Genomic DNA, 21,165 nt, shown 5'->3' on the forward strand with positions numbered 1-21,165 from the left:
GCCGACACAGACTCTACCAGGTCCAGCGAATTTCCACGTGCTCTTCAGGAAGTCCAACACATAGACCTTCCAGGACCTTATTCACAGACCACTCTGACTCTCTCTTACATAGGTGTAGCCACACCCAGGTACCAATCACATGGCTAGTGAGATGATCGTGACATCACCACAGGTCCTCAAACATACAACCATACACAGGTTTCATCTTGGGTGTTCAGACACACACCCCCTTGGGTGGGTATGTAGGTGACTGGGCGGCTTCCAGGTGACTTGGTGAGACCAATGTATAGCAAAACCCTCAGCAGTAGATCTGCTAAGCAAAACATGCACAGACTTCCATCACAGGGCCACTCATCTCTGTGATACATACCGGCCATTTACAACCATGCCGTTCACTGTTTTCCCATCACAATCAAGGAGACGCCTACATGCATATCTTAAAGGCCCCGTCACACTAAGCGACTTACCAGCGATCCCGACACCAAGGTGTCAGGATCGCTAATAAGTTTCTATGTGATCGCTGGTGAGCTGTCACACAGACAGCTTCACCAGCGATCAGCACAGCGATGCCAAGCGCCCGGCATCGCTTGCCATCGCTGTAAAAAATAGAATCAAAATAAAAAATATAGTTATTCTCACCTTCCGACGTCCCGTTCAGCCATCCCGCCTCTCTCCACGCTCCAGTCCCAGTGATCCTTTGCACGAATGACCGCGAGATGTCACGGTCTCGAGGGATAACAAAGTCTCGCGGTCATTCGTGCAAAGGATCACTGGGACCGGAGCGTGGAGAGAGGCAGGATGGCTGAACGGGACGTCGGAAGGGGAGAATAACTATATTATTTTTTTTATTATTTTTTACACCTGATCGCTGGTCTCCCGCCTGTCACACACAGCGATGCGTGAGACCAGCGGGAGACCAGCGACCAAAGAAATGTCCAGAGGTTTCTTCCAGCGATCAGCGATACCGGCAGGGGGGCCGCTCGCTGATCGCTGTCACACACAGCGATCTCGCTGGTGAGATCGCTGTTACTTCACAAAAGTTGTGACTCAGCAGCGATCTCGCTACCGAGATCGCTTAGTGAGACGGGGCCTTTAGGAGCACACACAGCTAGGGGGGCGCTGAACAGGGGTCACTGCCTTACAGTATCCTGACCATGAAATGATGATGCATGCAATCTAGTGAAGGAGCTGCCTGAGATCACAAAACTCACATCAAACATGTATTATTGACAGGCATACACTCATAGGAGAAAAGTCCGACACCAGGAGAAGGTGGGACAAACTACATATCTGGGAGTATAAAATGTGAACTAAAGACTTCACTAGTTTTGGTATAAGGCTATGTGCACACGTATGCAGAAAATTTCTGCATAAAAACAGGACTCCTTCCCAGAAAATGCATGTTTTTTTCAGCGCGTTTTCTGCATGGTTTTTGCGCAAAAAACGCGCATTTTTATACAGGTTTTTTCCACGCGTCCCCAGACACATAGAAAATAGCTATAAATGCGGAATTTTCCACGAAATTAACGAGCATGCTGCGTTTTTTACCGCAAAGCGTTTTTTTCGCGAAAAAAAAACGCATCAATATGCACAAAAAGTGCAAAATGCATTAAAATGAATGGGAAGCTTCTTTTAAGCGTTTGAGCAGATTTTTTTTTTTTTGTAAATCCGCAAAAAAAAACGCAACATGTGAACACAGCCTAAGTATTAGTTACATTACTACTAGAAACAATAGAATTATACCTAAAAGGTAAGTTACCACTGAATGTGAAAGCACTTTAGTTGGTACAAAGAAGGCACGATATTGTCTGAAGTCTTAGGCTGTGTGCACACGCTGCGGATTATGTGCGGATTCATCCACGCGGATTTTGTAAAATCCGCAGGTGAAACCGCAGGTCAAAAGACCTGCGGTTTTACCTGCGGATTGCTCTGCGGTTTTGCCCTGCGGTTTTTCATCTCCTCAATGGAGGAGATGAGAATCCGCAGAAAGAATTGACATGTCAATTCTTTCTGCGGATTGAAAACCGCAGATAATCCGCGCGGAAAATTCCGCACCGTCTGCACTGCGGTTTTTGATTCCCATAGGGAATCATGGTACTGTACACCGCAGCAAAAACTGCTGCGGGTCCGCAGCGGCCAAAACCGCTGCGGAACCGCAGCAAAATCCGCAGCGTGTGCACACAGCCTAATGCTGTAAGTAACAATGCGACTGATGCAGCTAATCACATGGCAACCTATTATGACATCATCTTCGCCATGGCAACCTTTATATCACTGTCGTGATGGCAACCTATGACATCATCTTCGCCATGGCAACCATTATGACATCGTCGCCATGGCAACGTCTTATGACATCACCTTCACCATGGCAACCATTATGACATCATCGTCGCCATGGCAACGTCATGACATCACCGTCACCATGGCAACCATTATGACATAACAGTCACCATGGCAACCATTATGACATCAGTGTCGCCATGGCAACCATTATGACATCATAATGCAGGGAGGGGCTTGATACACACACACACACACACACACACACACACAAGAGCTTGTTTCCATATTGGGTTTGATAATGAGGTGATAAATTAAAGCTCCCATAATAAAATACTCCGATTCATTCACTATGTCACCACGGCCACTATAAGGGTATGTGCACACGTTGCGGATTCTGCTGCGGATCCACAGCGGATTTGGCCCTGCAGTTTCTGCTGCGGTGTACAGTACCATTATAATCTATGTAAATCAAAAACCGCAGTGCATACGGTGCGGAATTTTCCGCGCGGATTTGCTGCGGTTTTAAATCCACAGCATGTCACTTCTTTGTGCGGATTGTGCAGCAGTTTGGCACCTGCTCCATGACAGGTGTCAAACCGCAGGGGAAAACCGCAGGCTAATCCGCAGAAAATCCCCTGATCTTTTGACCTGTGAATTTAGACAAATCCGCGCAGAAAATTCCGCAGCAGAATCCGCAACAGTTTGTATGCGGTTTAGAGTACCATGTAAACCTATGGAAAACCAAATCCGCTGTGCACATGCTGCGGAAAATTCCGCGCAGATTTTCTGCGGTTTATTTTCCGCAGCATGTTACTTCTTTTTTGCGGTTCCGCAGCTGCAGTTTCCAGGACATCACAAAAAAAAAACCTCTCTCTCTCTCTCTCCCCCCTCCTGCGGTTTCTGCCGAGAGAGGCGGATTCTCTGCAGAAAAATCTGCAGGACTAATCCGCAACGTGTGCACACACCCTAATACGCATTAGGGTGAGTGCAGATTCAGCTGCTGATTTTTCCGTGTGGATTTGCAGGTAAATCCGCAGGTAAAATGACCTGTGGTTTAACTGCGGATTTCTCCTGCGTTTTGACATCTGGACAATGGAACAGGTGTCAAACCACAGTGGAATCCGCAAAAAGAATTGACATGCTGTGGATTTAAATCCGCGCGGAAAAATCTGCAGCATGTGCACTGCGGTTTTTAAAAGCCATTGGATAACATTGTACTGTACTCTGCTTGCGGATCTGCAGCGGATCCGCAGCAGAATTCGCACCATCTTCACATACCCTTAATGTGCAATGGAAAACTAATTCCTCTACATATTTCTTTACTGCAACATCCATTGTCAAATTGAGTGGCTACCCTCCTAGCGTCTTACATTGAGGTATTACAGTGATCTGCATCCTCCAGCTTATGGCATAACTCTATTGTATTGTTTTTCACATCAATTTTTAAAAATCCATTACCAATTCCTTCTGTGACTAATTGACCTCTTCTGATAGATCCACATCCCATAAAAGACAATTTGTAGAGGCAGTTTTAGGTGACAAAAAAAAAAAAAAAAAAAAAAACACAGCATTCCCCACCCTATCCTTGTATCTAATTGCCCTCGCTAAGGCAAAATGGCTTTGTAGAAGAAACAACTTGTCCCAATGACGGGGCCCAGCAACCCTGTTAATACACAGACGATGTCTAACTACCATGATAGAACTGATAATTTATAAGCCGAATTCACAATGCAAGAAATTGCTGCAGAATCACTGAGAGTCAAAGGTAAAATATGCAGCAGATTTGTGACAAAAAATACATTTTTTCATTGTTTAAGTTCAGAGAATAGCTACCAGGATGGTGAGCGGACGGCAAACTATGTCCCACGAGGAACAGTTAAAGGATCTGGGAATGTTTAGCTTGCAAACTAAGAGAAGACTTAATAGCTGTCTACAAATATCCCAAGGGCTGGAACAGTGTAGAGGGATCATCCTTATTATCATTTGCACATGAAACACAAGAAGCAATGTAATGAAAGTGAATGGGAGGAGACACAGATTAGATATTAGAAAAAACTTTTTTACAGAGTGGGTGATCAATGAGTGGAACTGGCTGCCACGAGAAGTGGTGAGTTCTCCTTCAATGGAAGTCTTCAAACACAGGCTGGACAGATATATGTCTGGAATGGTTTAGTGAATCCTGCACTGAGCAGGGGTTGGACATCATGACCCTTGAGGTCCCCTACAACTACCATTCTATGATATAATTCAAGGTTTTTTTTTTAAATAATCACATTAGGGTGCAAGGTCTCCTTACCATGTTTGCCCCGGGTGATATCCACATATTGGCAGAGTCGGGGGTGGACGATGGTCTTGAGAATTTGAAAGCGGCCCAGGATTTTTATAGAGTTTGGAGTAAGAGGGAGACCATTACTTCCACATACATCGTGAGGGAGGGCTGACGCGAAAAACGTGAAAGCTCCTAGTCCTGCGTCCCTGAGAGAAGCCATGATGGAGGGAGAGCTGTCGGCGACTTGCCGGAGAATGAACTGCAAACACAAGACAGAGCATAAATTAGGAAGACAATGCTGTATGGCTGCCATTGCCATATGCACGTACTCACAGACACAGAAGATTGCAGCGTATGTGATGCACCCTATCAAAACAGTGGATTTATCATTGTAGGAGAGTGGAGAGCATTTTCTCCTGTACTCTGGGTGTCACTTTCACACAATGACACAGATCTCCATTAGGATCAGTAAGTAGAAGCATTCTTGTTTACATCCAGGTGAAAAACTTTTTAAACCTTTCACTTCCTAAAGGAGTTTACTAAAAGGGTGTGTAGGGATTCGCTCTGGTAGGTAATGGCAGGGCTGCAGTAATGAGGCAACACACAGGCTTACAGTCCAATTTCAGTGGTTTAAGGTCACATTGCAAACAGCAGGTTTAACAGAAAGTAAGGAAAACCATAAATATACTCCAGCTTGGAGAACCACTGGTCCTAGACTCACCCCTTGAACGGGATGGGCTTAAAGAAGGTAAATTACTTATTGTCATCCCAGATATGCACCGAGATTATGTGAAAAGCCCGGACAACCCCTTTAACCAAGCGGCTGCCAGGTCCGCGGCATCCACAAGGTGCCATTCCCAGGGTTGTTTGAGAGTCTTGCTGCTATAGTCCTGCAGCACGGGGATCCTGTATACAAGTCCAGGCTACGTCCAGCCAACCAACATTACATAGCCCATAACCCCTCCCACAAGTGAGGTAGACATCACATGGGCTAATCACGTGACCATGACATCATCACAGGTCCTGTCTTTAGGGAAATACCCGGCCAAACATTAATCTGCTGGGAGAAATGTATATCTCATCCAGTAAAACACCCTTTACTGTACCACATACCTCCCTCCTATGTTCAACTCTAAGGGGGTGGACACATGACATACAGTGAACTCTGGACAGTGCATCTGCATTCCCCTGTAGTCTGCCTGCCCGATGTTCTACTGAAAATTTAAAATTTTGCAGGGTCAGGAACCACCTGGTGACTTGGGCATTCCTCTCCTTAGCTTGACTAATCCACGTAAGAGGGGAATGATCTGTCACCAACCGAAATGTTCTCCCCAGCAAATAGTAGCGCAATGACTCCAGTGCCAACTTGATGGCCAGGCACTCTCTCTCCACAATACTGTACCTGGTTTCAGCTGGAGTAAGCTTCCAGCAAAGGAAACTAACGGGATGCTCTTCCCCGTTCACCTCCTGAGACAGCACGGCACCGAGCCCTATCTCAAGAGACATCCGTCTGCACAACGAACTCCTTCTAGAAATTTGGAGTGATCAGGACAGGTGTACCAAACAGTACCCCTTTTAACTTTGTAAAGGCCTCCTCTAACTGATCATTCCAGTGGACCATCACAGATTTCCTCCCTTTTAGGCTGGGATCACACGTACCGGAACGCTCGCGGAAATTACCGCGAGAATTCCGGAATTCCATTCCGCGGGGGGGGGGGGAAGAGAAAAAAAAAAAAAAAAAAAAAAAAAAAAAAATCGCATTTTAAATTCCCGCGATTTTCCCGCGGAAAAACTAGCATTTTGCAAGCGCAATTAGCTTGCAGAATTGCTAGCGTTTTCCGAGCGATCTGTAGCATCGCTTGGAGAACTGACTGACAGGTTGGTCACACTCGTCAAACTTTTTACTATTGAGGCTGCCTATGCGGCATCAATAGTAAAAGATAGAATGTAAAACATAATAATAATTAAAAAAAAAAATATATATTGTTATTCTCACCTTCCGACGTCCCGCGCAGCCTTCCCGCCTCTCTCCCGGTCCCAGTAATCCTTTGCGACAATTACCGCGGTGACTTCCGTTCTCGCGGGATCGCAACATCTCGCGGTCATTCGCGATGACGTCGCACGAATGACCGCGAGACTTTGCGATCCCGCGAGAACGGACGTCATCGCTCGCAAAGGCTTACTGGGACCGGGAGTGTGGAGAGAGGCGGGACGTCAGAAGGTGAGAACAACTATATTTTTTATTTTAAAATTCTATTTTTTACAGGGATATGGTACCCAAAGCCCGGAGGACAGTCTCCTCTCCTCCGGACCGTGGGTACCATCCGCAAATGTTCTGCTTACTGTTCGCATGGTGTGCACAGCCACATGCGGAAAGAAAGCAGAACAATGCATTCCTATGGGTGCGGGATCGCTGCGATTCCTTGAAATTAATGACCCTGCTGCGTTTTTTACCGCAAAGTGATTCCGCCGCGGTAAAAACCGCAGCATTAGCCAGGGCTGTGGAGTCGGTAAGCCACAGTTGCGACTCCGACTCCTGGATTTTATCAGGCTCCGACTTCGACTCCTTCATAAATGGCCAATTCATAACAACAAATTTACTGTTGTAAAATATTAAACATCGTGCTTATTCAGTTTCTCACCATCATATAAGTAATCAGACCACTTAGAGCAAAAACTACATTTATTAGAATACAATTAGAATATAGCAAATAACTTTTATAAACTTTTATAAACTGTAAGTAAATATGCAATAAACACTTTTATGCAGGTAATAAGAAGAAATCTATAAATTTGTCCTCAGAAAAAGTATTGCCTCTGTCAGATCCTCCTTCATGGATGCCCTCAAATCTGATCTAATTATTTTGAGAGAAGAGAACAACCTCTCTACACTAACTTGTGTTGGTGGCAAAGCAGTAACCACTCAGGCAACATCTCTGACAATGTCAGGATACAGAGGAATCGCTTGCTGCACTGTTATTTTTGATGAACGGTCAAATTTCTCAATTTCTTTTAGTGCACATGAAAAATTCTGCTGAAATGTACTGGCTGTGTTCCTTGATGGGGATGACTCTTCTTCTATGCGGGAACGCTTTGCACGGTCCTTGTGATCCAAATATTTTTCGAAATTAAATTCTTCATCAGTTGATGATGAGGGTGAAGATGTGGCAGGACGACCAAATTCTTCTTGTTCCTCCTGACTGTTCTGCAACCCTTTCATCCTTACTGCTATTTCAAACAGAGCTTCTTTTCCTTTACTTAGCTGTTGGTCATCTAGAAGAATCCAATGCATTGGGTCTACATAAACAGCTGCCAAAAGAATGTTATTTTGTAATAGTAGCTCCTCTCTCCGTTTCATTGATGTAGCAATGCCACTTGCAATTAACCCTCCTCTTTGGGACAGGCGAAACATCAGGTTCTTCCACTCCTTTAAGAAAATACCTGGAGTTAAGTCCTCTGCTTGTAATTTTTTAGTCACTGTAAATGGGTGCTCTAGCAATTTTTCCAGCTCAGTCACCTGATTCCACTGACTTTCATTTAGCGTCAGTTGAGGGTTAGCCATGTCTACAAGAAAGGTTTTCAGTTCAACCAAGCGCTGAATCATTAAGTACTGCCCCATCGTGTGGCTTGATCAATAATTGCCCCTTTTCCAGCACATCTCTTCAAAATTGAGTCAACTTTAGGGGTTCTGGCAACAGTAACCAATTTTCTCACCTTGCCAATCAGTGCAGCAGCATGTCCTTCTTGCAGACTGTCTCTTATAGCCAGCTGTAGCGTATGCACAACACAGTGCATGTGATGAATGAAAGAACATATTGACACAGTTTCAACAAGATCATCTAAACTATCATGTTGCTGTTCATCTGAAGCAACTTCAGTTTGCTCCTCAGTTACAATACTGTGTTCCTCTATTTCAAACATTTCTGTGTCTGTGGACCCAGAATGTTCTTCTAGCTGCTGGTCACCATCATTACTCTCATTCATTAGCTTAATAGTACTTATCATATTTGAAGCATTGTCAGTTACGACAGAAACAACTTGCTCTTTTTTAAGTTCATAGTCTTGCAGAACCTTTTCCACCAAGACCTGGAGAAACTCACTGGTGTGATGAGCTTTGGTGTCTTTTACTGCCAATGTCTTGGTAACTATTTCATTTTTGTCACAAACAAATCGGACATTGATGGCAAAATAGTTCACTCTGTGACGTGTGCAGGCATCCATTTTAAGAAACAGAAAGCGTCCCTTGAGAGTTTTTTTAAGTTCTTCCTTTTGTTTAAAAGCTTCTTCGATTACTAATTTTCTAATACTCTCTCTCTCTCCAGAGAAACACCAAGCTTGCGGGCCATTTCCCCATTCAGACACATAAAAGCTGGTCGTGAAAATAATGAAATAGGCACACTATCCTTATCCTTTACAACAAGCTCTATGATCTGTTTTTTTAAATGTATCTACTGTCATTGTCACAGTAACTTTGTCACTGACAAAATATCTTGCAACTGATGGCTGCAAAGTTCTCTGCTCCTTTGTTTGGCTGGAAGAGCTGGGCACTGGTTTATTGGTTTGGATGCAGTCTCTCTCATCCACTGCTTTCAGTACTTCTGGATGAAAGTGCTGTAAAGTCTCTTTAGATTAGAAGCTCTGGTAGGAGCATTTTTATCTTTGCCTGAATATGCACTCATCTTGGCTTCACAGCATTTGTTTTCGTCTGGATCATTTGTCATACACTGACAGACATAATGTTTTCTATCTTGAGTGATGGTGAAATGTTCAAATACAGGTGATTTAATGTGATGCTTCTTTGACACTCAGGTTTTTAATTCTGCATTCACAATCCAAATGACAGTTGTTTTTCCTAAAAACAATTGTACAAAATTATTGCCAGGTCGTACAACTGATATAGTGGTCAGTAATACTGTTATTATTCCTCATGTACTCACAGTTAACTGATGCAAAGTTTGTTGAAAGGATAATACTTCTTACAGTCTTCCTCTTCTGAGTAGCAGGCAGCTGTGAGATGCTTGGAAGACGCACACCTAGTATGAACTAGTCTAGAGGAGGAGCTTTACTACTAAGAATTTGCAACACATTTTCACTTTCAGTTTCATACATTGTAAGTAGGGGGGTTGGGGCAGCATGAGGTTAACCAAGTATAAGATTAGATAAGGGCAGTGGAGAACAGTGACACACAAGAAGTAAGAAATGTCTCTATCTCCAGCAGAACTGCTTATCACTGTTGTTCATAGTTTGATAGAACATATATATTTGAGTAACATTTATAAAATTCATATGAAAGTTCAATTATGAAATATTAATACATTTTTTTTTTAAAGCTGGAGTCGGAGTCGGTACATTTCTACCGACTCCAACCAAAACTAACTCCGACTCCACGACTCCGACTCCACAGCCCTGGCATTAGCACAGCATTGCGGAATCCCATAGGAATGCATGGGATGCTTATTTTTCGCGTTTTTGCGGCACAAACGCGCAGAAAATCCGGCCGCGAAAACAACGGTACGTGTGAACGAGGCCTTAAGCAGTCTGTTAAAGGTGCGGACATGGTTGCAAAGTTGGGAATGAACCACCTGTAATATCCCAACAAACCTAAAAAGGCTTTTACCTGTTTTGTTGTGAGAGGTTGGGGCCAGTTCTGGATTGCCTCCACTTTGTTTACTTGAGAACTCCTCTCCCAATGACGTAACTCAAGTACCGAGCTTCCTCCAACCCTATGGAACACTTCTTTGGATTGGCAGTTAGACTGTCTGCGACAAGCAGGGCTATCACTGCCTGTACTTTTGCTAAGTAGCTTTCCCAGTCGGTGCTGTACACAATGACATCGTCTAGATAGGCTGAGGCATAGCGGCAATGGGGACGGAGAACAATATCCATTAATCGCTGGAACGTTGCTGGTGCGCCATGCAACCCAAAGGTTAACACCTTATACTGGAACAGCCCCTCGGGTGTTACAAAAGCCATTTTTTCCTTCGCCGCCTCTGTTAGGGGTAACTGCCAATAACCTTTTGTGAGGTCCAGAGTTGTTAAATACCGTGTCTGCCCAAATCGCCCTATCAACTCGTCAACCCGGGGCGTAGGATAGGCGTCAAACTTTGAAATGTCATTAAGTTTTCTAAAAATCATTACAGAATCTTAAGAGACCCATCAGGCTTGGGTATTAGGACTATTGGGCTGGCCCACTCACTTTGGGACTCTTCTATGACCCCTAACTGTAGCATAGTTTTTACCTCTTCCAAGATGGCTTGTCACCGGGCCTCAGGCACCTGATATGGCTTTAGTCAGACTTTGGCCTGTGGCTCTGTGACAATGTCATGTTGGATTAGGGAGGGGCGTCCGGGGAGCTCCGAAAAAAACATCTGTATTTCGGCTAATGAACTCCCGGAACCTCCTGAACCTGTCTAGGAGACAAAGTGTCTGCAATTTTGCCTGCGGGTTGGGCTTCTCCTGCCTGGCCCCAAGGTGATAGAGCCTTCCCCAGCTGAAATGCAGGCAGCGGACTATCCCTACCAAGGTTTTCTCTATCGTTCCATGGTTTAAGCAAATTAACATGGTAAACATGTTCTGGATTTCTCCGTCCTGGCTGGTGTACCTTGTAGTCTACTGGCCCCACCTTTCCCATGATCTCGTAGGGTCCCTGCCACTTTGCTATCTACGTTAGGCACAAGTACCAACACCCGATCCCCAGGGCTAAAGGTTCTTACCCGAGCCCCTCAGTGATAGACCCGACTCTGTGAATGTTGTGCTGCCTCCATATGTTCCCGGGCTAAGGGTAGGACTGTTTCCATTCTTGCTTGCATTTTTGCAACCTGTTCTATCACACTTTTGTGGGGGGTAGGTTGGTTCTCCCAGGCCTCTTTGGTTATATCAAGTAAGCCCCGTGGATGTCTGCCGTACAATAGTTCAAAGGGCGAGAACCCCGTAGATGCCTGAGGCACCTCCCGCACTGCAAACAACAAATATGGCAATAAGAGATCCCAGTCCTTCCCATCTTTGGAAACTGCCTTTTTAACATGTTATTCAGCGTCTTATTGAATCTTTCTACCAGCCCATCTGTTTGGGGATTATAGACCCATGTGCACAACTGTTTAACATTTAACAAACGGCAGAATTCCTTCATAATTTTTGACATAAAGGGGGTTCCCTGGTCTGTTAAAATCTCTTGAGGAATTCCCACCCGTGAAAACATACCCATGGGTTCCCTTGCTATAAGCTTAGCTGATGTGTGGCGTAGAGGAATGGCCTCAGGATATTGGGTAGCATAATCAAGAACTACCAAGATGTGTTGGTGTCCCCTTGCCGACTTATTGAGAGGCCCGACCAGATCCATTGCCACTCTCTCGAAGGGTACCTCTATGATTGGTAAAGGCACCAAGGGACTCTGAAAGTGAGGCTGGGGACTGGTTACCTGGCACACTGGACAGGAATTACAGTACTGTTTAACTTCTTCATGGACCCCTAGCCAGTAGAACCGCTGCAGAATTCGGTCTAGGGTTTTCTTTTGGCCCAAATGCCCCCCCAAGTACATGCGCATGCGCTAAGTCCATTACTAGCCTACGATATGCCTGAGGTACCAGTAACTGTTCTACCATTTCCCCACGTATTTTCTCCACTCGGTAAAACAAATCTTGGTTCAGTTCAAAGCGTGGAAACACTGTAGCTTCCCCAGGTTGTTGGGGTTCCCCATTAACAAACAGTACATTTTCTCTGGCCCGGGCCAAAGTAGGGTCTCGAAGTTGCGCCGTACCAAAATTGTCACCTGCTACATTCAAGTCTGACAACTCGGGTCCCAGCGGCAAGTCTTCCACCTCTCCAGCCAATACTTCTATGGGAGAATTCTTCCCCTCCTCCACCGAAGGGAAGGTTACCCCTACCGCCAGCACTTCTTCCTCTGGGCCACCAGGTTCATGCCCTACTTCTGGAGAATGTAACCTGGTTGCCTCTGGTGCCGGCAGTTGCTCTGTGGGTGGGACAACAGATGGCCACAGCACAGAAAATAAAGGAAAGTCTCTTCCAATTATCACTTCATAATGCAGATTAGTCACAACCCCCACCTCGTGGCACTGCCTTCCCGCTGGCGTGTTTATCACCACTAGTGCGGTGGGATAGTCTTTTAAGTCCCCATGTATACACAACACCCCTATTTTCCAACCCGTATACTCGGTTTGTATCCAGCTGGCTCATACCAGGGTTACAAGACTCCCTGAGTCCAATAAGGCCACAGCCGGGGTGCCTTCCACTTCAACCCGACACAAATGTTCCATATTGGGACCTTTCGGGGTGCCCATTGCACACATCTGTTCGGCATAGTGAGACTGGCGGTACCCAAAGTTTGTGTCCATGGGCTCAGCCAGGCGGGGGCAATCAGCTCTCATATGACCTGGTTCCTGGCACCGCCAGCAGATTATGGGGCTCCTTACTTCCCCAGATAAGTCCTGAGCGGCCTTCCTGGGCTCCGCTCGCCGAACCAGGGATGGAGACATAGGGAACCTTCCTGTTACCTTCTGGGGAGTACCTCCCAGTAGCTCTTTGGTAGTCCCATACCTTTCTATGAGGTCTATCCTCTGCATGGCATTAGTAAGGGATGCCTGTCTGACCCATGTCTGGAGGGAGGGTGGCAAAGCCCTCCAAAACTTATCAGTCACTATGCGGTCCAGCATGGCCGTGGGGGACAACACCTCAGGCTGCAACCACTTTTGTAGGTGCATCAGGTTGTAATACTGGGACCGAGCCGGCTTGTAGGGGGTAAACTCCCACTGGTGTATCCGCTGGGCCCGAACTAACACATTTACCCCAAGACGTGCCAGTATCTCACCCTTGATGACCGTGTAGTCCGCCCTTTTCTCCGTGGGTAGGTCCTGATATGCTTTCAAAGGTCCTGGAGCCAGAAACGGAGCGATGAATTCTGCCCAAAGGTCCCGGTAGCTTCTCTCCTCAGCGACTCCTTCGAACATCTCCAGGTACGCCTCCACGTCGTCCGACGTCTTCATTTTGGGAACCGCTGTACGAACCGCTTTCTGGACACCATGGATTCCCCGGTTGGTTCCTATTGTCTGCGCTGCCGTGATATGCTGTATCAACAGCTGATTGGTTTCCTGCTGCATAGCCTGCAGCTGCATAGCCTGCTGTCGCACGGCCTCCTGCTGCTGTGTAGCCTGCTGCTTGTGACGAGTCAGCTTCAGCCGAGTCGACTTTTCTTTAGAGTGGACCCTCTGGGTCGTGGCACCCACCCACCGAGGGCGAGCTGACCTTGTGAGGAACCACTCCCTATACAGGGAGTGTCAGGGGCAAGACCAAGGGGGTGAGCCACCACGACTGCTGGGACCAGACGGCTGGCTCAAGGAAGACAATGTGAGTGTCTGACGACCAGGGACGTGCAGGAAACAAGACAAGACGTAAGTTCAAGGTATCTTCATTAAGGAAAACTTCAGGGTAACATCAGGTGCAAGACGTGAAAACACAGGGAAAACACAGCAAGGTGCATGCGAGGGCACGCCAAGGTCCATGGCATGGTACGTGCTGGATGGCATGCTTCGGTACAGGCAAAGGCACGATGAGGTCGGACTCCGGACAGCAGGCAACGATCAACAGGGTCATCAGGTTCCGGAACTCAGATGGCAATCGGCAGGATCCGGACATCCGGCAAGCAAACCAAGGCTCAGGCAAGGAGGCACGACAGTGTTCAAAACAAGGTGCGTGTCAATGAACACGCCAGGGTCCAAGTCAAAGTTAAAGGCAGGGTGCGTGCCAGGGGCACACCAGGGTCCAGGGCAAGGTGCATGTGTAGGGGACACACCAGGGTTCAAAGTTCAGCATACAAGACAGGGTGCGTGTGTAGAGACACGCCAGGGCACAAGGTACAAGGCAGGGTCTTGCGTGTGCCAAGGGGCACGCCAGGGTCAGGTTCAAGGCAGAGTCCTGCACGTGCAGAGGGACACGCCAGGGTCAGGGTTCAGGACAGAGACATAGAACTAGCAGCGAAGCTTAGGCAGAAGCCTAGAGCCGGGTCAAGGTGAGAACAGAGCTAGCAGCGGAGCGTAGGCCAAAGCCCAGAGCCGGGTCAAGGGAGAATCTTGAGACTAGCGTGGAAATGTGCTAGAGAGCACAAAAGGTAAGAGAGGAGGAATGGTGCGTGTGCCAGGAGGCACTACAGAGCACCATAAATCAGAGCAAGGCAGAACAAGCAAAGACAGAGAACATAGGAAGGACCACAAGGCAAGGTATAGCAAAGGCAAGACATGGCAAAGCAGGCAAGGCAGAGAACATCGGAAGGACTACAACTCCAAGCATGACACGGACAAAACATGGCACAATGGACAAACACAAGACAAGGCACGAGACAAGAGGCAGAGTACAAGCACAGAGCGTGTGCAGAGACGCACTACAGAGCAGAGTGCAGGGGCACAGAATACAGGGAGCGACCGAGCAGACCAAGCAGCGATGCAGGGAAGCAACACGGTACTCAGGCCCCGACCATAGGAAGGGGCGGTCTGATATAGGGCATTAGCACCTGCACTTCCGGGTCAGGACCAGGAAAGATGCAAAACACAAGCCGCGGAGACACCATCACATGTTTCTCAACGCAAGCAATGACTAGCCAGGTCTTTCCCCGGGAAGGAACAACCACGGGAAGGGCAGTCTCCAATGAAGGAAACCACCTATGCCAAAACATAGTATCCATCCACAGACAGCTGTTTCGGGGTATTGCCCCTCATCAGTGTGGAGTAGGAACCTGGCCAGTAGGAGCATTGAGAAACATGTGATGGTGTCTCCGCAATACCCCGAAACAGCTGTCTGTGGATGGATACCATGTTTTGGCATAGGTGGTTTCCTTCATTGGAGACTGCCCTTCCTGTGGTTGTTCCTTCCCGGGGAAAGACCTGGCTAGTCATTGCTTGTGTTGAGAAACATGTGATGGTGTCTCCGCGGCTTGTGTTTTGCATGTTTTTACATATTTCCCATAAGGGATGGGGCATTGCTCTAGAATCACTGCGTTGAGAAACATGTGATGGTGTCTCCACTGTGTTGGATGTTGATCTCCATGAGTTCATTCATCCTCATTTTTCACAGGACCAGGAAAGGACTTCAGGTTCAGAACCTCCAGAATCAAAGAGAGCATTGCTAGATCAGACTGGGCTGGACCATAGAGAAGGTCACATGATCAGGACCTCCAAGACCATTGAGAGGATTGCTGGATCAGACTGTGCTGGAACATAGGAAAGGTCACATGATCAGGGGCTCCAGTAATACAGAGAGGACTGCTGCATCAGACTGTGCTGGAACATAGGAAAGGTCACATGATCAGGGGCTCCAGGAACACAAAGAGGATAGCTGGATCAGACAGTGACGGCATGTAGCCAAAGGGAAAACACACATGTGCACTGGCAAGCAGCCATGAGATGAGGCACGCGTGCACACTGCTCCCGACATCTTGCAGCACAACAGTCACGAGGTGCGTGTGCACACTGCTTCCAGGGATCTTGCAGCATGAGACATAACGGCATGAAAGTTCAGTGCACGTGCACACTGCTCCAGGGTTCATGCGGCATAACAGACATGGCGGGTATGATAGTTCAGTGCGCGTGCACACTGCTCCAGGAGTCATGCAGCATAACAGTCATGGCGGGTATGATAGTTCAGTGCGCGTGCACACTGCTCCAGGAGTCATGCAGCATAACAGTCATGGCGGGTATGATAGTTCAGTGCGTGTGCACACTGCTCCAGGAGTCATGCAGCATAACAGTCATGAGGTGCGTGTGCACACTGCTCCAGGGATCTTGCGGCGTAACAGTCATGAGGTGTGCCTGTACACACAAGTGAGACCCGCGGAGCGCCCGCAGGGACCCGGAACTGGGGACAATGAGGCATGACAATGGGGATCATGCAGAGCAAGCAGAATGGCCGGCATGACGGGCATGACACTGCTGCTGTCGCAGGCCTCCTGCTGCTGCTGTCGCATGGCCTCTATGAGCGTTTTTTACCGTGGCCTCCATTTCTGGAAAGTTCCCCGCCTGGATCTCTGCCACTCGTTTCACCCAGGACATAGGCTGGGGTACAAATCAAAAATAAGAAAAACAGCCTGGCCTCACTGCGTTTGCCCGCATTCAGTCCACCAATTGTAGGGATTCACTCTGGTAGGTAATGGCAGGGCTGCAGTAATGAGGCAACACACAGGCTTAAAGTCCAATTTCAGTGGTTTAATGTCACGTTGCAAGCAGCAGGTTTAACAGAAAGTAAGAAAAAACATAAATGTACTCCAGTTTGGAGAACCACTGGTCCCAGACTCACCGCTTTCACGGGACGAGCTTAACTAAGCGGCTGCCAGGTCTGCGGCATCCGCCAGGTGCCATTCCCAGGGTTGTTGAGAGTCTTGCTGCTATAGTCCTGCAGCACAGGGATCCTGTATACAAGTTCAGGCTACGTCCAGACACACTCACCATGTGCCAAACACCAACCTCCATTACATAGCCCATAACCCCTCCCACAAGTGAGGTAGACATCACATGGGCTGATCACGTGACCATGACATCATCACAGGTCCTGTCTTTAGGGAAAAACCCGGCCAAACATTAACATTAATAGAACGAACCTGGCTTTGTGCACCCTCGTGCACATTGGTTGTATGGTCAGCTTAAAGGGGTATTCCCATCTCCAAGATCCTATCCCAAGATGTAGTAGGTGTAATAATAATAATATTAACAAGTACCTCCAATAAGAAACGTAGTATAGTTGTTATGATTCGCTATGTCTCTTTCCTCAAGTACAGGCATTGCAAGACCTTGGGCATACATGGTTATGACCACTGATATAGTGACATATTGTTGTTAGTGGTCGTAACCATGGATACCTAAGGTTTTGCAATGCCTGCACATGAGTTATAGGAGTCAGTACTCGCCTATCCTGACAAAATATAGCTGACCCAAAATTATCCACACCATTTATACTTCCCCCGTCTCTCTGATGCTACGCACCACTGGTCTTCTCCATGTCATTTGTGCAGACACTATACAGAAGGGTATCACACGCTGCAGGTTGTGCACAACTGGCTTAAAGGGATTTTCTACTACTTGGACAATCCTATATGAATCCGTTTCCCTACTGTCAAATAAAAATACTCATGCTCACATGTTCTCCCCAGGACTTTGCGTGACATCCATGTGGCCAATCAGCGCTGGCTTCACTGCTCCTTTGGACAAATCAAGTCTTCCTCCAAATGTCAATTATGTCCATAAAAGAGGAAAGTCAGCGCTGACTGCCAGCAGGGATCACAGGATAAAATGTAACGTGAACCCCAGGAGAGGCCGTGCCATTTATAAAATGTAACATTGATTTTCTATTCGACTGCCAGAGATAGCCGAGTACAGTTTGGAAACGTTGGGGTCCCAGCGCTTGGACACCAATCGATCACAAAATTGTCACCCTTTCTTTTCAAATGTGGAGCATCCTGTCATTTTTTCCAATACCTATTCTTGTGACATTATTGATGCATGAGCTCTAGATAGATAGAAAGATAGATAGAGGATATATAGATATAGAGATAGATATGGGATAGATAGATAGATAGATAGATATAGAGATAGATAGATATAGAGATAGATAGATAGATAGATAGATAGATAGATAGAGGATATATAGATAGATAGATATGGGATAGATAGAGGATATATAGATAGATATGAGATAGATAGATAGATAGATATAGAGATAGATAGATAGAGGATAGATCGATAGATATAGAGATAGATAGACATATAGATATGGTATAGATAGATAGAGCGATGGACAGATAAAAAGATACATTGTATTTAGCAGCAGTGCCTTCCAGCTCTCATGTAGCCAGTGCTCGCATACACTTTGGGCCTTACAGAGCTGCTGTGTGCCCTCTTGAGTGCACTGTGCAATCATTGCAGCTGGCGCCTGTACACACCTGTGCACAGGTTGTTGCTTTTTGTAGTTGGACAGACAGCTATAGACACACAGACAGCAGGACTATGCCTGCCACAGCCGTACACACCCTGCTGGTCTCACCCCGTGCTCCTCCGTGTGACGGCGCCTCTTCTCCCAGACCTCAGCACCCAAACATCACACTGACTGTACTACACATGGACTGAACACTCCATGGCAAAACCGCTGTCATGTGACCGTGACGTCATCAGTAGGCGCCGGTACATAGGCCTTCCCGTGTGGTCACATGGCGCTGACTGAGAGAAGGATTGGCGACAATTCCTACCCAGTGACAACAAGCGCTTTATGGTGAGCTGCCCATAATGCCGTGCACACACAGCCATGTCTGTTCGCCAGTGCTGACCTCCTGCAGTGTGTGCGGCGCTGTAATGCCCAAACTTGGCTCTGCTGTGCCTTCAGCACCCCGAGGGTCGGTCCGCACCCTGCATCTGCTGTGCCTGCAGCACCCTGAGGGTCCACACCCTGCATCTGCTGTGCCTGCAGCACCCTGAGGGTCCGCACCCTGCATCTGCTGTGCCTGCAGCACCCTGAGGGTCCGCACCCTGCATCTGCTGTGCCTGCAGCACCCTGAGGGTCCGCACCCTGCATCTGCTGTGCCTGCAGCACCCTGAGGGTCCGCACCCTGCATCTGCTGTGCCTGCAGCACCCTGAGGGTCCGCACCCTGCATCTGCTGTGCCTGCAGCACCCTGAGGGTCCGCACCCTGCATCTGTGTGCCTGCAGCACCCTGAGGGTCCGCACCCTGCATCTGCTGTGCCTGCAGCACCCTGAGGGTCCGCACCCTCCATCTGCTGTGCCTGCAGCACCCTGAGGGTCCGCACCCTGCATCTGCTGTGCCTGCAGCACCCTGAGGGTCCGCACCCTCCATCTGCTGTGCCTGCAGCACCCTGAGGGTCCGCACCCTGCATCTGCTGTGCCTGCAGCACCCTGAGGGTCCGCACCCTGCATCTGCTGTGCCTGCAGCACCCTGAGGGTCCGCACCCTGCATCTGCTGTGCCTGCAGCACCCTGAGGGTCCGCACCCTGCGTCTGCTGTGCCTGCAGCACCCTGAGGGTCCGCACCCTGCGTCTGCTGTGCCTGCAGCACCCTGAGGGTCCGCACCCTGCGTCTGCTGTGCCTGCAGCACCCTGAGGGTCCGCACCCTGCGTCTGCTGTGCCTGCAGCACCCTGAGGGTCCGCACCCTGCGTCTGCTGTGCCTGCAGCACCCTGAGGGTCCGCACCCTGCGTCTGCTGTGCCTGCAGCACCCTGAGGGTCCGCACCCTGCGTCTGCTGTGCCTGCAGCACCCTGAGGGTCCGCACCCTGCGTCTGCTGTGCCTGCAGCACCCTGAGGGTCCGCACCCTGCGTCTGCTGTGCCTGCAGCACCCTGAGGGTCCGCACCCTGCATCTGCTGTGCCTGCAGCACCCTGAGGGTCCGCACCCTGCATCTGCTGTGCCTGCAGCACCCTGAGGGTCCGCACCCTGCATCTGCTGTGCCTGCAGCACCCTGAGGGTCCGCACCCTGCATCTGCTGTGCCTGCAGCACCCTGAGGGTCCACACCCTGCATCTGCTGTGCCTGCAGCACCCTGAGGGTCCACACCCTGCATCTGCTGTGCCTGCAGCACCCTGAGGGTCCACACCCTGCATCTGCTGTGCCTGCAGCACCCTGAGGGTCCACACCCTGCATCTGCTGTGCCTGCAGCACCCTGAGGCTCCGCACCCTGCATCTGCTGTGCCTGCAGCACCCTGAGGGTCCGCACCCTGCATCTGCTGTGCCTGCAGCACCCTGAGGGTCCGCACCCTGCGTCTGCTGTGCCTGCAGCACCCTGAGGGTCCGCACCCTGCGTCTGCTGTGCCTGCAGCACCCTGAGGGTCCGCACCCTGCGTCTGCTGTGCCTGCAGCACCCTGAGGGTCCGCACCCTGCGTCTGCTGTGCCTGCAGCACCCTGAGGGTCCGCACCCTGCGTCTGCTGTGCCTGCAGCACCCTGAGGGTCCGCACCCTGCATCTGCTGTGCCTGCAGCACCCTGCATCTGCTGTGCCTGCAGCACCCTGAGGGTCCGCACCCTGCATCTGCTGTGCCTGCAGCACCCTGAGGGTCCGCACCCTGCATCTGCTGTGCCTGCAGCACCCTGAGGGTCCGCACCCTGCATCTGCTGTGCCTGCAGCACCCTGAGGGTCCGCACCCTGCATCTGCTGTGCCTGCAGCACCCTGAGGGTCCGCACCCTGCATCTGCTGTGCCTGCAGCACCCTGAGGGTCCACACCCTGCATCTGCTGTGCCTGCAGCACCCTGAGGGTCCACACCCTGCATCTGCTGTGCCTGCAGCACCCTGAGGGTCCACACCCTGCATCTGCTGTGCCTGCAGCACCCTGAGGGTCCGCACCCTGCATCTGCTGTGCCTGCAGCACCCTGAGGGTCCGCACCCTGCATCTGCTGTGCCTGCAGCACCCTGAGGGTCCGCACCCTGCGTCTGCTGTGCCTGCAGCACCCTGAGGGTCCGCACCCTGCGTCTGCTGTGCCTGCAGCACCCTGAGGGTCCGCACCCTGCGTCTGCTGTGCCTGCAGCACCCTGAGGGTCCGCACCCTGCGTCTGCTGTGCCTGCAGCACCCTGAGGGTCCGCACCCTGCGTCTGCTGTGCCTGCAGCACCCTGAGGGT

At 49.2% G+C, this 21,165-nt stretch overlaps 1 protein-coding gene across 4 annotated transcripts in view; it reads right to left on the bottom strand.

The window, feature by feature from the left end:
* TBCK (TBC1 domain containing kinase) overlaps window positions 1–18,778 on the bottom strand; it is a 536,201-nt gene extending 517,423 nt beyond the window's left edge. Inside the window, exons 1-2 of one of the 4 annotated variants that reach the window (XM_073571832.1) lie at window positions 18,590–18,776; window positions 4,580–4,811 (exon numbers count right to left, since the gene is read on the bottom strand). In XM_073571832.1, the coding sequence (XP_073427933.1) occupies window positions 4,580–4,772 (193 nt within the window). In that variant the 5' untranslated portion in view covers window positions 4,773–4,811; window positions 18,590–18,776. Of the gene's footprint in view, window positions 1–4,579; window positions 4,812–18,575 lie in introns of all 4 variants that reach the window. The other 3 variants (XM_073571833.1, XM_073571835.1, XM_073571834.1) reach the window with 3 other exon arrangements.
* Between the last annotated feature and the right edge of the window lie 2,387 nt (window positions 18,779–21,165).

This window comes from Dendrobates tinctorius, unplaced genomic scaffold, assembly GCF_039654945.1.
Source record: "Dendrobates tinctorius isolate UK_male_01 unplaced genomic scaffold, ASM3965494v1 ptg000030l, whole genome shotgun sequence".
In the NCBI taxonomy this organism is placed as follows: Eukaryota; Metazoa; Chordata; class Amphibia; order Anura; family Dendrobatidae; genus Dendrobates; species Dendrobates tinctorius.